At 44.2% G+C, this 16623-nt stretch overlaps 1 protein-coding gene across 2 annotated transcripts in view; it reads right to left on the bottom strand.

Annotated features, from left to right (window-relative positions):
- The window catches only part of BTBD1 (BTB domain containing 1), a 40466-nt gene extending 29043 nt beyond the window's left edge, over positions 1-11423 (bottom strand). The window contains exon 1 of one of the 2 annotated variants that reach the window (XM_034667811.1): positions 10905-11423. In XM_034667811.1, coding sequence (XP_034523702.1) covers positions 10905-11311 — 407 coding nt within the window. In that variant the 5' untranslated portion in view covers positions 11312-11423. The remainder of the gene's footprint in view (positions 1-10904) is intronic. The other variant, XM_034667810.1, reaches the window with a different exon arrangement.
- Positions 11424-16623: the final 5200 nt, after the last annotated feature.

Raw genomic sequence — 16623 nt, 5'->3', positions numbered from 1 at the left:
GTTCTCAAGTCTCCAGGATGATATTAACCGAAGTTTTTAAGGTTCCTTTCTGTTCCCTCAATCATCTACTTCCTCGAGGATCAGCTGCTCTTGGTCTTTGTCATTCACATTCTCACCCCCCATATGTTAAATGATCTATGGTTGTCTCCAGTTTGGTGTTCTGGTAGCTGGTATAGGTTTTCTTTGCTGTTGTGTAGATGGGCCTGTTCTCCAGCTAAAACTATCCTCGAAATGGACAGGCTGGCTGAGAGCTCTGTGTATGTGGGAGGCTTACTGACTGGCACCTCACCTGAGCGTGAGAAACCACCCTCTAGGTCAGGGACCCCCTAATGCCATGACTGTAGAGTCCCTAAGCTCTCCCAGTCACTTTGTTCCATTTATTTAAAGAGGACCCTGTCAGAAGGTTGTCACTAGGAATTAGTCTGCAAGAACTGGTTGAGGATGCCATCTCTAAGCAAGCTTTAAATTAACTCCCACGTGGGGCGCCTGGGTGGCTCAGTCAGGTAAGAGTCCTGGGATCGCCCCCAAGTCGGGCTCCCTGCTCAGCGGGGAGACTGATTCTCCCTCTGCCCCCCCACCAGCGCTGTCTCTTGCTTTCTCTCCCTCAAATAAATAAAATGTTTAAAAATAAATTAATTAATTAACTCCCACGTTTTAGCTCCACCTTATCATTTCGCCCACCTCCCTACCAACCCCGGCCTAGAACCTCTGGTTGGGGGGGGGGCATTCTGCCAGGGAAGACAGCTCCCACCTCCACTGCAGTTCCCCGAGCTCTGGATTCTGGGCTCCTGTCATCCCCTGCCTTTCACTATCAGCACACTCTCAACTGCTCTGTCCCTTTTCCACACTGTCGGCTTCTACCCCATCTCCCTTTTCCCCTTCACTCTATTGGATTTATTCTCTTGTATTTTCTTACAGTCACTTTAATTGGGAGAGAGACAAGGCTTACTGCATGCTCAGTTCCCTTCTTGAATTAGAAACCTGTGACATTTTAATTTAAAGGGCAAGGCAGGAAGAATCTTTACATCTGCCTTAATTTTTTTTTTCAGGCAAAAACTACTAGAGTTCTAAAATAAAGAGCAGAAATGTGGGGCCTTTATCACCATTTGCCTTTGTATGTGAGGAGACAAGGAGACAAGCGCTACAGAGGTTAAGGACATGGTCCCTACAAGCATCTATTTTTTTTTTAAAGATTTTATTTATTTATGTGACAGAGAGACAGCCAGCGAGAGAGGGAACACAGCAGGGGAGTGGGAGAGGAAGAAGCAGGCTCCCAGCGGAGGAGCCCGATGTGGGACTCGATCCCAAAATGCCAGGATCACGCCCTAAGCTGAAGGCAGACGCTTAACGACTGCGCTACCCAGGCGCCCCCCTACAAGCATCTATCAACAGGGGACTTTGTCAGGGAGATCTGCAAAAACCAGCTGGAGAAATTTCTACTTGAAATAAGACTAAAGAATGACAAGAAGGTGGGAAGAACACACCAGGAACAAGAAGAATTGTATTTTTAGACTACTCTATTTGAGACACATACACCCATTCGAACCAATTTTATTAAATTACACTTTCGTAATATACCTTTGGCTTATATCAAGGAACATTTTAAAGAAATATTTACATCTAAAGACGTAGATTGAGGACACTGTTCGTTTCAATAATGCCTTCTTTATGAGGAAACCTCATCAGGAATTTTTCATTGGTTTGATTATCAGATAGAGCTATGCATCCAGTAAGCAGGGGGTTTGTTTTTAAACTGACAGATACTAGGAATTGTAACTGACTAGCTAGGTTTCTCTTTCTGCATTAGCTGCTAAAACAACTAAAATTAAATTTGTAGGGATGCCTGCCTGGGTGGCTCAGTCAGTTAGAAGTCTGCCTTCGGCTCAGGTCATGATCCTGGAGTCCTAGGATCGAGCCCCACATCGGGCTCCCTGCTTGATGGGGAGCCTGCTTCTCCCTCTGCTGCTCCCCGTGCTTGTGTTTGCTCTCCCTCTCTCTCAAATAAATAAATAAAATCTTGAAAAAAAATCTGTAGCTTACCTATAGCATGCATTTTTGTATTAGCTTCATCTTGGCTTTATTTCTTACCTTTGTGTTTTTTGTAAGACATTTTAAATTCTTTTTGGAGCAATGCAACCTATAAATAAATACTGTTCTATGAACAGTAAGAAAAGGAACACTGTGTCTTCTATATTTTTTGTGCGCATCTTTTCTACAATACCAGGCACAGTGTGGGCACATGGCTAACATTAATCAATACATGTTAACTGACTAGACACTTCAGTACAAGTTTCCATGTAACACGTCTGAGAAACCGTATTCACTTCTGAGAAAACAGACTACTTAAAAATCCAGAAACCATCGTGGTTCATATTTTACTTATATGTTTTCTTATATTCTGTTTGATTATTAAAATTGCTATAATAAAAAAACAAGCCAAGGTTTACAAAATATAATTAAAAATTAATCAATGGAAAAAAGAGTCTCTTCAACAAACGGTGTTGGGAAATTGGGACAGCCACAGGCAGAGGAATCAAAGTGAACCCCTTCCTTACACCATACACAAAAACAGACTCCAAATGGAGGAAAGGCCTAAATGTGAGACAGGAACCCATCAAAATCCTAGGGGAGAACCCAGGCAGCAAGCTCTTCGACCTCGGCTGCAGCAACTTCTTTCCAGACATATTTTCAAAGGCAAAGGAAACAAAGGCAAAAATGAACTATTGGAACGTTATCAAGATAAAAAGCTTTTGCACAGCAAAGGAAACAGTCGACAAAACCAAAAGACAAGGGACAGAATGGGAGAAGTTATTTACAAATGACATATCAGATAAAGGGCTAGTATCCAAAATCTGTAAAGAACTTTAAAGAACTTTAAAGAACTTACCAAACTCAACACCCAAAGAGCAAATAATCCAATCAAGAAATGGGCAGAAGACATGAACAGACATTTCTCCAAAGAAGATACCCAAATGGCCAACAGACACATGAAAAAATGCTCAACATCACTCGGCATCAGGGAAATACAAATCCAATCCACAACGAGGTACCATCTCACGCCAGTCAGAATGGCTAAAATTAACAAGTCAGGGAACAACAGATGTTGACAAGGATGCAAAGAAAGGGGGACCCTCCTACACTGTTCGTGGGAATGCAAGCTGGTGCAGATGCTCTGGAAAACAGTATGGAAGTTCCTCAAAAAGTTGAAAATAGAGCTACCCTATGACCCAGCAATTGCACTACTGGGTATACACCCCAAAGATACAAATGTAGTGATATGAAGGGGCACCTGCACCCCAATGTTTATAGCAGCAATGTTCTCAATAGTCAAACTATGGAAAGAGACCAGATGTCCATCGGCAGATAAATGGATAAAGATGTAATACACACACACACATGCCGGAATGTAATGCAGCCATCAAAAAATGAAATCTTGCCTTTTAGAATGACATGGATGGTATTGTGCTAAGGTATTATGCTAAGCGAAATAAATCAGGGAAAAGACAATTATCATATGATCTTACTGATATGTGGAATTTAAGAAACAAGACAGAGGATCATAGGGGAAGAGAGGAAAAAATGAAACAAGATGAAACCAGAGAGGGAGACAAACCATAAGGGACTCTTGATCATAGGAAACAAACTTAGGGTTGCTGGAGGGGAAGGGGTGTAGAGATGGGGTTACTGGGTGATGGACACTGGGGAGGTATGTGTTGTAATAGCTGATGAATCACAGACCTGTACCCCTGAAACAAATAATACATTAGATGTTAATTAATTGAATTTAAATTTTAAAAAATCAAATATAAAAAATTAATCATATTACCATAATTCTTTGCATTTTTAAAAAGATTTATCTATTCATTTGCGAGGGGGGGGTGGAAGGGGCAGAGGGAGATGGAGAGAGAGCACCCCAAGCAGACCCCCACAGAGCACAGAGCCCAATGCCTGGGCTGATCCCAAGACCCTGAGATCACAACCTGAGCTGAAACCAAGAGTCAGATGCTGAACCAACTGAGCCACCCAGGTGCCCCAATTCTTTGTGTTTAAAATGAACCTTTCAGCTCTCATTTACTACCTTTAAGGACAAGAGCACAAGAGAAATGATATGTCATTACACTGTTCCTATTCCCCTCACTCCAAAGACTGATGGTTTTCCAAAAAGATAAAACTTAGGTCATATTTAAGTAAAAAATTTAAAAAGCTATGGTGAAAATTTGATTTTAAATTAGAGAAACCACAAGATCACGCATAAGAATCTTCGTATCACTACTGACTCGTTCATTTTACTCAAAAACATGTATTCAGGGACTGACTATATATACCAGGCACTGTGACAGGTCTGAGAAATACAAACATGGGTAAGACAGCTCTGCCCATAGAAAGCTTATGGTTTGGTAACGAAATGATTAAAAAGTAATGTCACAATTATGACAATTATATGTCAGGCACAGTGTGATAACTAATCTCTAATGATGGCCCCAACAAATCATGCCTTCTATTATCTAAGGCCTTATATAGATTGTCCCATAAGTCTGGGCTGGCCCTGTGTGACTCCCTTTAACCAAGAGAATGTGGCAGAAGTCAGACCATGCCAGTCTGGGCAGTCTCATCTTTGAGGATGCCTGGCAGCTCCTGATTTTGTGCTCTCAGAAGCCATGAACTGCTATCAAAGAAGTCAAGCTACCCGGCTGGTAAGATCAACTGGAGAAGCCACAATGAGGGGGGAAAGGCTCGGTCACCCCAGAACCTGATTCAAACCTGCAGATGCCCCAGCCCAACTACTGACCACAACTGCAGGGGAGACCTAAAGGAAATGCCATAGAACCACAGAGCTGACCTCAGTCAGCCCGCACAACTGTGGAAGGTAATAAAACCATGTTTAAGCAGCTACGTGTTGTGGTGTTTTGTTCTACAGCAATAGATATAAAACTTGCTATGAGAGACTGGATGAGGCGGTGCACAATTCTGCCTGCTGGTGGAATTAAGTGATGTTTTACAGAAAAGGTAAAGCCTGAACTATATCTGGAAAGCAGGAATTGAGGGTGGAAATGTTCTAGCAGGAAGAAGTACAAAGGCAAGGAGGCCTTAGATGGCAGACACTTAAAACAAGAAAAAGGCCCTGAGTGATTAGAGTTGGGGCACTGAGCAGAAAGAGAGGAACGGGAAGATACAGAGAGAGCTCCTGTGTGCCTGCTAAGGTATTCAGACTCCATCCCATAGGCAAAAGAAACCACTAAAAGATTCAGGGCAATCATATGATAATATATATTAGAGAGATAACTGTGCTAACAATGTGGAAAGTGAGGACAGCGAAGACTAAAGACGTCTCTGGTTGAAGCCATGCAGGAAAACAAATTAAGAGAAGGAAGTAGAACCCTTAGGAATGGTCCAAAAAGGATGAGAAGCACGTGGAACAGCCTGGAACAACACTACAGCTTGGAGCCAAGCCCACTTGAGTCAACTCCCAACGGGTACACAGAGCAAGAACAGTCATGTGCAAAAATAAATGATTGTTCTTTAAGTCCCCAAATTTTGGGGTGCTTTATAGCATTTCTGTGGCAAAAGCTGACTGATAAAGAGTGTAGTAAGAGTGGCTGCACAGGGCGCCTGGCTGGCTCAGTCAGTGGAGCATGTGACTCTTGATGTTGGGGTTGTGAGTTTGAGCCCCACTTTGGGTATAAAGATTACTTAAAAATAAAATCTAAACAAGTGAATAAATAAGAGTGCCTGCTCAAAGACTGCGGGAATTTAAGTGCACATAAGGCCCTAAGAACAGTAAGTGGCAGTAAACACTCGTTAAATGTCACAATATTTTTCTTATTTACATGTTCACCTGCATGGATACTAGACTTTCATTTGTGAATGTCCAACTGGAAGTTGGGCTCTAAAACCAAGTGGCGGGGTGCCCGGGTGGCTCAGTTAAGTGACTGCCTTAGGCTCAGGTCATGATCCTTGGGTCCTGGGATCAAGTCCTGAGTGAGGTTCCCTGCTCAGTGGGGAGCCTGCTTCTCTCTCTCCCTGCCCTCCCCCGCCCCACTCGTGCTTGCTCTCTCTCTCTCAAATAAATAAATAATCTTAAAAAAAATAAGAGAAAACCAAGTGGAAGTCTGGCAATATAGCTAGGGGAGTGTGTAAGGCCATGAGTTAACAGGAGAAAGGCTTTGAAGACAGAATCCTGAGGAATAGTCATCATGTCTCCTTCCAGCCACCACTCCATCTCTGTTCCTTCCTGCAACACAACTGCTGCAGAAAGAACTGTTTATACTAGCTGTCTCCCTTCCTCACCTCCTTTTTTGCCCCCAAGCTACTCCAGTCCATTTGCTAAAATCACCCTTGCCAGGGTTATCGATAGCCTCATTTTACCCAACTCTCAGCAGCATTTAAGACAGCTGACAACTCCCTCTTGGCTGAAACGATTTCTTCAATTTGACTTTCAGATCCCAGGCTCCTTGCTTTCCAGTCTAATTCTACCAGCAGCTGTGTCTCAGTCTCATTTTATTCTGCTCGGTGGAGCCCCCAGGGCTCATCCTGGTACCTCTGTACCTCTTTTCACAATCCGCATTCCCTCCCTAGGTAATATCATTTGGTCTCATGGTTTAAAGACCATTCACTTGGGGCACTTGGGTGGCTCAGTCGTTAAGCGTCTGCCTTCAGCTCAGCGCGTGATCCCAGGGTCCTGAAATCGAGCCCTGCATCAGGCTCCCCTGCTGGAAGCCTGCTTCTTCCTCTCCCACTCCCCCTGCTTGTGTTCCCTCTCTCGCTGGCTGTCTCTCTGTCAAATAAATAAAATCTTAACAAAATAAAAAAAAATAAAGACTATTCACTCTTAGTTTTCAAATTTATGTTCAGCAAGAAGCTCTTCTCTAAACTCCAGGTTCACATTTCTGGCTGTACTCTATAGCCCTCTCTGAATGTCTTAGAACTATCTTCTTGGTTCTACCTTTACGAAATACAGTTGACCCTTGAACAACGCAGGAGTTAGGGGCATGGCCTCCATGCCCCTTCCACCACCCTCCACACAACTGAAAACCTGCATATAACTTTTGACTCCCCAAAAATTTTACTAATAGCCTACTGTTGACCAGAAGACATACTGATAACAGTCAGTAACAAATTATTTTGTATGTTGTATTATTAATATACTGTATTCTTACAACTGAGTGAACTAGAGAAAAGAAAATGTTATCAAGAAAACCATAAGGGGGGCACCTGGGTGGCTCAGTCGTTAAGCATCTGCCTTCAGCTTGGGTCATGATCCCAAGGTCCTGGGATCGAGCCCTGCATCAGGCTCCCTGCTCAGTGGGAACCCTGCTTCTCCCTCTCCCACTCCCCCTGCTTGTGTTCCGTCTCTCACGGTCTCTCTCTCTCTCTCTCTCTGTCAAATAAGTAAATAAAATCTTAAAAAAAAAAAAAAGCCATAAGGAAGAAGGAGCACCTGGGAGGCTCAGGTCATGATCCCAGAGTCCTGGGATGGAGCCCCGCATCAGGCTCCCTGCTCAGCTGGGAGTCTGCTTCTCCCTCTCCCTCTATCCCTGCTTCTGCTCTTGCTCTCTCTCTCTTCTCTCGCCCTCTCTCAATTAAGTAAATAAAATCTTAAAAAGCAAAAATAAAAAATAAATGCACTGGGGCGCCTGGGGGGCTGAGTCAGTTCAGTGTTCGACTCTCGGTTTTGGCTCAGGTCATGATCTCGGTGGCTGTGGTATCGAGCCCCACATCGGGCTCTGTGCTCATTGTGGAGTCTGCTTCAGATTCTCTCTCCCTCTCCCTCAAATAAATAAATAAAATCTTATATAAAAAAAAGAAAATCATAAGGAAAATACATTTACAGTACTACACTGTATTTGTTGAAAAAAATCCGCATATATGTGTGCCCGTGTAGTTCAAACTCATGTTGTTCAAAGGTGAATCATACATCCAACAGTCTGACCACTTTTTATTCCGTCTATCACTCCCACGATGGTATATATAACCCACTATCATATCTCTTGCCTGGACAACTGTAAAGACCTCTTGATTCAACTCCCTGCTGCCCATTTTACTTCCTCCCCAGTCCAACCTCCAAACAACTGCCAGAATGAGTTTTTAAAAATGTAAATCAGATCGTATCACGTCCCCCACTGAAATGCCTCCAAATGTTTCCCACCACACACCAAAGTCCTTCCACAGGCTATCCAGCCCTGCACAATCTTGTCCAGTCTGTCCTTTTGACCTCATTTTCTACCACTTTCTTCCTTATTCATTCTGCTCAAATCACACTGGTTTACTCTTGCAGTTCCTCCGAACAGGAGAAATTTAGGACCTCAGACACACTTTGCCTTGCTTAGAATGCTCCTTACCTCACAGCTTGACCATTTTTCTTTAAAATACATACCAGTATTGACATTATATCTTTGTTTCTCCTTACTAGATTATAAACTACATGAGGGCAGGGAATTTTTCTTGCTCACTGCCGTAGCCAACATCTACAACAGGGACTGGCACAAGGGACGCACCCAGTGTTTCTCAAATAAACAACCGAAGAACACCACTTCAAGGTCAGGCAGATCAAAACAAGCAGTTTTTTATAATGTTAACTAATTCAATCTGTAAACATAATAAAAATAGGCCCACGCTAAGCTGTTTTCCCCACTCAGCAAGTACTATGACACATCTGTTTGTCACACAGTAATAAGTAAGGACAGCATCTATGCTTCATGGCCAAGCCAATACCTTTCAGTCCAGATATCATGTAACAATCAGTCCAGATAGCATTTCGGAATAGAACAATGACTGGAATCTGAAGAAGGACAAATACCATGACCACAATGAACATAGAAAAACTTTAAAGACTAAAATTAATTTGATAGGAAAGGACTGACTAACAGCTTAAGTGAAAGTATCAAATAAGCATTTTCCCTCTACATTTTTATTCTACCAAACTCTAATTTTAAAGGAAAAAACTCGATATTTTTAGATCAGTGGCTCTACATTTAGCTGGTATTAGTATTTACGGAGAGTATTAAAAATGCTCTCAAGGTCCCACCTCCAAACGTTGTAATATTTCAAAGAGGGAGGAAGGGGCCTACAAATGTAACAAGCTCTCCAGGAGATTATAATGCAGGTAGACCAACAAACCACTTTAAAATACTTGTAGCCTAGAAAATCTTAAATAAGCTACAATCAATCCTCCTGTCAATCTCAAACCAAAACCAAAATGACCCAGATCCTAGCTTTTGAGCTGGTTTTTCTTCTCTCTCTCTATATATAATTTAACTAAATTGCAGAAAATACGAGAAACAAAGAGAAAAGAAGGGGAAGAAAAGGCAATTACCACTCCAATACAACTCTGGTTAGCATTTTGGTATGCTTCCTTCTACCCATATCTCTGGGTACATGCTTGTTCTGTTGCTTTTCATAGTTTTATTCGCAGCACACGCAGTTCCAAGTGCCATTTCTTATACACATTTCCCATGTTAATATTGCTAGTCTTAGTATCACGCTTGGTAGCATTACACTGCATCTACTGTACCTATCATTGTTTATCTAACCATTCCCCCCAGCTGACTACTTCCTCACTACTATAAATAATCCAGCTGTAAATATTTTTTTTTTAAAGATTTTATTTATTTACTTGACAGAGATAGAGACAGCCAGCGAGAGAGGGAACACAAGCAGGGGGAGTGGGAGAGGAAGAAGCAGGCTCATAGCAGAGGAGCCTGACGTGGGGCTCGATCCCATAACGCCGGGATCACGCCCTGAGCCGAAGGCAGACGCTTAACCGCTGTGCCACCCAGGCGCCCCCAGCTGTAAATATTTTTATACACATTTTTTTCTGTACTTGAATACTTCCGGGGGGAGAGGGGGACCTATAGTGCCAAACTGTTTTACCACCACCTTTATCAGAGAGGGCTTTTACAATATTGTCTTTAAAATACTGGGAGAAAAAGTGCTTTGTTTTTAATTTCCACTTCTTTACTTAGGTTAAACATTCTTTGTTAATTAGCTGTATTTTTTCTTTACCTGAGTTATCTATCCTGCCCTTTATCCATTTATTTATGGGATCTTGGTATTTTTTTTTTCTATTTGTTTTAACTTTGTGTTCAATCTCCCACTGATCTTCCTGATTGAGCTGTGAGCTTTTGTGGACCATATCTGTTCACTGACCTGTTTCTTGCCTCTGTACCAACCAAGACTCTGCTACTTTGGTAACACACTGTTGTCAGGCAGCTAAAGCCCTCCGGATGTAATGAAGCACGCATGGTCTTCCTGAAGAGGTTGCTGTTACCTTGGCCAGTCACTTGACTTTTCTGGGCCCCAATCCCATTTGTAAAAGTGTGGAAAACAATACCTCTAGCTCTTCAACTGGACTTTTGTGAATACAAGCTAATAATGCCAAACGATTACCTCCCTTCCATTAACTAAAATTAATGAGAAGTCAATGCATTATCCTCAAATAAGCCAAAAGCAAACTCTTAACACCGGCGGCTGGATTCGCTTTTAAGCAAATGTGACCTTGTCTGCAGAAACGCGGAGGCAGGTAAAGCCACACCTACTTGTTTTGGTACTCCCTTCCCTGGATCCTGACAATTAAGACATACACTAACGAAAAAGGACTCAGAATTTAAAACACACACACACAAAGGCCCTCGGTCCTACGAGACTTTCCGCTCCCCACCTCTCCCCGGCGTAATCATAAATAAAACTCTGTAAACAGGCCCTCCAGACAAGCTGGTCCACACCGTTGTCCCACCAGTGTCCAATCCCGAAGGCCGGGCGACAATCCCGGACTGGACCGGGAAAGCGCTCGCTGAGCGGACGCAGCCAAGGGACGGTGCCCCCCCGACCGCCGGGGGCCCGAGAGGAAACTGAGGCCGGGGACGCGCGGAAGAGGCTCGCGGCAAGGTCAGCGGGGAGCCGCTCACCTCAGCAGCGCCAGGAAGGCGGCGGGCTCCACGTCGGGCAGCTCGATCTCGGCCGACGTGGTGGCCATGCCGCCGTTGAACATGGCGTCGAAGACGGCGCTGCCGGCCGCCAGCACGAAGCGGTGCGCGGGGATGCGCTGCGGGCCCCCGGCGGCCGCGGCGCCGCGGCCCTTGCCCAGCACGAAGCGCACATCGCTCAGCAGCTCCGAGTTGAAGAGGAAGGCGAAGCGCTCCTTCAGCGACGCCTTGGTTGCCTGCCAGTTGTACAGCGGCTCCCGCTGCAGGGGGAGCAGGGGCCCCAGAGAGGACGACGGCAGCGGTGGCGGCGGCGGGGGCCCCGCGGCGCCCAGTTCCGCCTCGGCCCCCGGGACATGCTCGCCAGCAGCGGCCGGCCCAAGCGAGGCCATCCTCCAGCGGCGCGGTTCCTCGGGCTAGGCAGAGAGCTCCCGCAGCCCAGCCGCCATCTCCGAGACCGCCCCCGGAGGCCGGCGCCGCCTCGGTGCCTTCCGGGAAAGGCGCTTCCGGCGGCCGCTCTCCTCCCTGGCCCCGCCCCCGACCCCGCCCCGCCCGCAGCTGCCTGGCGCGCGCGCCCGCCACGCGAGGATGCCGGTGGGGGGGGCGCGCCACCGTTCGAGCCCGGCTGGCGCAGCTCAGTGTCCTTCGCGGCGGGCAGTAGGCCGTCTCTGGAGCCCTGTGCACCCCTCCCCGGGAGGGCCGAGGTGCAAGCCCCCGCGCCTCCTCCGACCGGCGGCCAGTCCTTGCCTCGGGCCCCTCCTCATCTGCTGCAGCTCCTCCCACGTGTCCCAAGGGCAGGTTCCTAGGCTGTTCCTCCAGGAGCTTCCCCGCCTGGAAATGCGGGGCACCGAGGACGCGGCCCAGGGAGCACAGGGAAGGGGACAGCAGGATTCCCTACGACCCCTCTTCCCCAGTAATATCCAAGTCATCGCTCCAGAGAGGAGCGGAGCTTGGACCCCTCTACCTCCAGCAGCTTTGTTGTCTCTGTATCACTGTGGGCTCGTGCAGTTATTTCGTAATGTCTTATAATCCATTGCTAAACATTAACAAGATTTTAGGGCAACCCTTTCGGGTCCCCTCCCTCCTCAGGAGCTTTGTACTATCACTTTGCTATGGCTCCATAAACCTTGCTTCGCTGCTCACCAAAAAAACACCACCAAAAAAACACAACACAATATTTTAAATCTCAAAAAAAACAAAACAAAAATAAACAAAAAACCCCCACAACGCTCAAGTGTACCAGAGCAAAAGTAGTAGGGGCCGCATTATCTAGCACCCAGCAAGAATCATAATAGGGAAAATATGAGGACACTGCATAGGAAAACTTGTGGAATGCAATCAAAGCTGAGTTCAAGCTAAAGTCTAGCCGAAAACACTCTTTAAGCGAAACTGGAAATAATACAATTAAGTGAAGTAGAGGATCCTGGGAAGGTGGCAGAGGAGGAGGCCCTAGGACTCCCCTCCCAGACAGCAGCTGCTGGCAGGATCTGTCTGATGCGGCTATTTTGGAGATCTGGAGCCTGTTGAAAGCAGTAACGTCTAGGGGAGGACTTGGACTACACACTGCTGGTAATTGCTGTTAATTTCAGCTCTGTGCAGGGAAGCAGCTACCCATCCCTCATCCCCAGCCACGTGGAAGGAAGGCAGCTGTACATAGCCTGTGGGAGCCATGGCAGGCAAAAGGAGCCTGTCCTCCAAATATCTGGGCTCTGCGCGCTGGTTCCTGCTTCTGATACCAAGTCCAGAGAGGCAGGCAGCATGTTGTTAAACTTCCCCCTCTTGTTGTAAGCATTTCCTTCCTCCAGCTGAAGGCTTCCACCGTATTTAAAGGCCCAGCACGCAATTCATCTTCCTTCATTTTCTTACCTTTTCCCCTTTGGGGAGCTAGACATTAAAGACTAGTCCAATAAAATAACAACTGCATACTGGGGCAAGTTAGAAAATGAGTATCCACACCCAAGGAAAGGCTGAGAGGAGACGTAACAAGACCTTAAGTTTATTCCCCAGGTGGATCCTTGGCATGGAGACAATAATCCTACAGCAATCAAAAAACAAAACAATAAAAAACAGCAAAGGATTTTGGGGGAAATCCTGGGGAATCTCCTGGGGAAGCAGGAGAATATGATTTCCAGAGTTACCACATTACTAGATTCAAATATCCCAAGTTGAACAAAAAGTCACAACACATACAAAGAAATAGGAAAGTATGGTCTGCTCAAAGGGAAAAAATAAACAGAAACAGTCCTTGAAAAAGACCTAATCACAGATATACTAAGCAATCTTTAAAATAACTGTCTTAAAGTTGTTCAGAGAACTTAAGGAAGATGTGGAGAAAACCAAGAAAACAATGAGTGAACAAAACGGAAATGTCAATAAAAGATAGAAAACCTAAAAAGAAACAACAACAACAAAAAAACAATTCCGGAGTTGAAAAAGTACAATAACTAAGTGAAAATATGCACGAGGGGGCTTCAAAGGCAAATGTGAGCAGACAGAAGAAAGAATCTGCAAACTTGAAGATAAGACAATAGAAATTATCAAGGCAGAGAACAGAATGAAGAAACAGAGGAAAAGCAAACAGAGCTTAAGGGAGCTACTGGACACCGTAAAACAGACCAACCTACACATTGTGGGGGTCCTGGAAGATGAGAGAGAGAAAGGGGCACAGAGAATATTTGAAGAAATAATAGTTGAAAACTTACAAAGCAAAAACTGATGGAATTGAAGGGAGAAATAGACAGTTTTACAATAATGGTTGAAGATTTCAATCCCACACACAATAATGGATAAAACAAGCAGACAGAAAATAAATAAGGAACTAAAGGATTTACTACAACAAACCACCAAGGTCCTACAAACATAACAGCACACTCTATGCAACAACAGCATACACATTCTTTCCAAGGGCACATGGGACATTTTCTGGGATAGACCATATGTTAGAACACAGATTAAGTCCCAGTAGATTTAAATAGGTGTTATAGAAAACATCATCTGGGGCCACAGTGGGTTGAAGTTAGAAATAATTAACAAAAGGAGAACTGGAAAACACAAAATTATGGAAATTAAACAACGTACTTTTAAACAACCAATGGGTCAAAGAAAAAATCACTAGGGAAATTAGAAAATACTTAGAAACAAATGAAAATGAAAACACAATTTACCAAAACTTATGGGACACAGTGAAAGCAGTGCTCAGGGGGAAATTTATAGCCATAAATATTTATGTTATAAAAACATGCGAGATCAACAACCTAACTTTATAATCAAGGAACTAGAAGAAGAAGAAACTAATCCTAAAGCTAGCAGAAGGAAGAAAATACTAAATGTTAGCACACTGATAGACGAAATAGAGAATAGGAAAACGGTATGGAAAATCAGTAAAACCAAAGGTTGTTCTTTGAAAAGATCAACAAAATTGATTAACCTTTAGCTAGAGAGACTGAAAAAGAGAGAGAAGACTTAAATTACTAAAATCAGAAATGAAAGCAGGGATGTTACTACCCATGTTACAGAAGTAAAAAAGGGTTAAAGAGAATACTGTGGACAGACCATAAGAGACTCTTCACTCTAGGAAACAGACTGAGGGTTGCTGGAAAGGAGGTGGGTGGGAGGACGGGGTACCTGGGTGACGGGCATTAAGGAGGGCACGTGATGTAATGAGCACTGGGTGTTATATGCAACTGATGAATCATTGAACTCTACCTCTGAAACAAATAATACACTGTATGTTAATTAATTGAATTTAAATTTTAAAAAGTAAAAAAAAAATTATATTATATCTTTTAAAAAGAGAGCGAGTACTATGAACAATCGTTATGCCCCCAAAATTGGATTACCTAGATGAAATGGACAAATTCCTAGAACAAAACTCTTTTTTTTAAAAACTTGTTAAATTGGTAAGATTTCATTCAAGTCTGTTGTGATAGGGGACAGTCATCAGACTCCCCTCTGAGGACGCCAGTAACAGCTGGAGATTTGCAGCCAACCAGCAAAGTGCAGGGGGGCTGGGGGAGAGGGCAGTGGATGGAAAATGGCCAAGAGGAGACATTAAGGCAGGGGCATTCTTGGTCAACGAACTCAGGATTCTTGCTGAAGGCAGGCCAAGATGCTCAGATACCAAGGGTGGGAGATACAGAACTTGATCAGATATGGAGAGTAGCCAGATAAAGGGTGAGAGTATTCTCACTAAACTGATTAAGCAGGATTCTTGTTGAGACTGAGTTAGGCAGACCAAAGATAGTCCTGGAGCCAAGGTTGAGGCCCAGTTGAGAAGAACACTCAGAAGAAAGCTCTGACTAAAGTTTGGTCACGTGCAGTCTTTGTCCGCATTAAAGAATAAATAATACAGGCAAGACTTGAGGGACTAGGGTCCTTAAGGGAAGCAAGGGAAACCACCTGAGATTGACTCCTGCTTTTTCTCTGAGGACATTTTCTGATTCGTCACTCATTTCTCAGTCAGAAACAACTCAGGTGACAGTATGGAACTGCCAAAGTAGCTAGGCAAAGTCCTGGAAAGAAGGGAACTACAGAGAAGTGAACCTCCAAATCTTCCTCCAAATTAGCTTCATGCTACTGGATAGCTTCTAATGAGCACGTGAGCAAACAGAAACACCACCATTAGGAGGCTAGGAGACACTTAGGGGCTTTACCCATGCTGCGCATCTCTGGGGACACTGAGCTTCTAGTTCGGGTCCCACCAAGCGGGAGAAGCCTTAGAAAACACAAGGGACTTGGGGCGCCTGGGTGGCACAGCGGTTAAGCGTCTGCCTTCGGCTCAGGGCGTGATCCCAGCGTTACGGGATCGAGCCCCACATCAGGCTCTTCTGCTATGAGCCTGCTTTTTCCTCTCCTACTCCCCCTGCTCGTGTTCCCTCTCTCACTGGCTGTCTCTCTCTCTGTCAAATAAATAAATAAAATCTTAAAAAAAAAAGAAAGAAAGAAAGAAAACACAAGGGACTTTTGGTTGAGATCCCAAAGGGCCATCCCTAGAAGTAAGGGTTACACATCAGTAGTAAGAGAAAAATTAATTAGCTACAACCAATCTTTGATGGGTTCAAGGTGCTCTGTACAAGCTGCCCTAAGGAGACTAAATCATATTAATCAAGATATATCCTCCAGAGACTCAACATTTTTTTTTCTACAATGTTGTCAGGGAACAAATAAAAATTATGAGGCATGCTAAAAAGGCAGGAGAGACAGAGAAAGACGAAGAAGAGGGAAGATCTGTGGATGGTTCAGATATTGGGTTTATCAGACAAAGGCTTTAAAACAACCATGTTTGATATGATGAGGAAAATAGAAGAAAGATGGAGAATTTCACCAGAGACTCAGAATCCATGAAAAAGGGACAAATGCAGGCTCTTAACTTGAAAAAAAATACTATAAACAAATTAATACCTAAATAATTTGTGTTTAATAGCAAATTAGAGCAGAGCAGATGATTACTATAACTAGAACACAAGTCAGTAGATGTCCAAATTGAAACACAGTTAAGAAAAAGGGCAGAAAATACAGAAAAGAATATGTCTGTTAATCATACGAGGAAGGACTAACAGATGTATAATGCAAGACTAGAAGGGGAACAGAGAATGAGGTGGAACAGCATGTGAATAAACACCAGCTGGACATTTCCCAGAGCAAGCGTCCCAAGAAAATCAGGTGGAGCTACGTAACGTTTTGGGATGTAGCCTGGAAGTCATGC

This window comes from Ailuropoda melanoleuca, chromosome 9 (genome assembly GCF_002007445.2).
Source record: "Ailuropoda melanoleuca isolate Jingjing chromosome 9, ASM200744v2, whole genome shotgun sequence".
Classification (NCBI taxonomy): Eukaryota; Metazoa; Chordata; class Mammalia; order Carnivora; family Ursidae; genus Ailuropoda; species Ailuropoda melanoleuca.
This window is presented reverse-complemented; position numbering and strand designations above follow the sequence as displayed.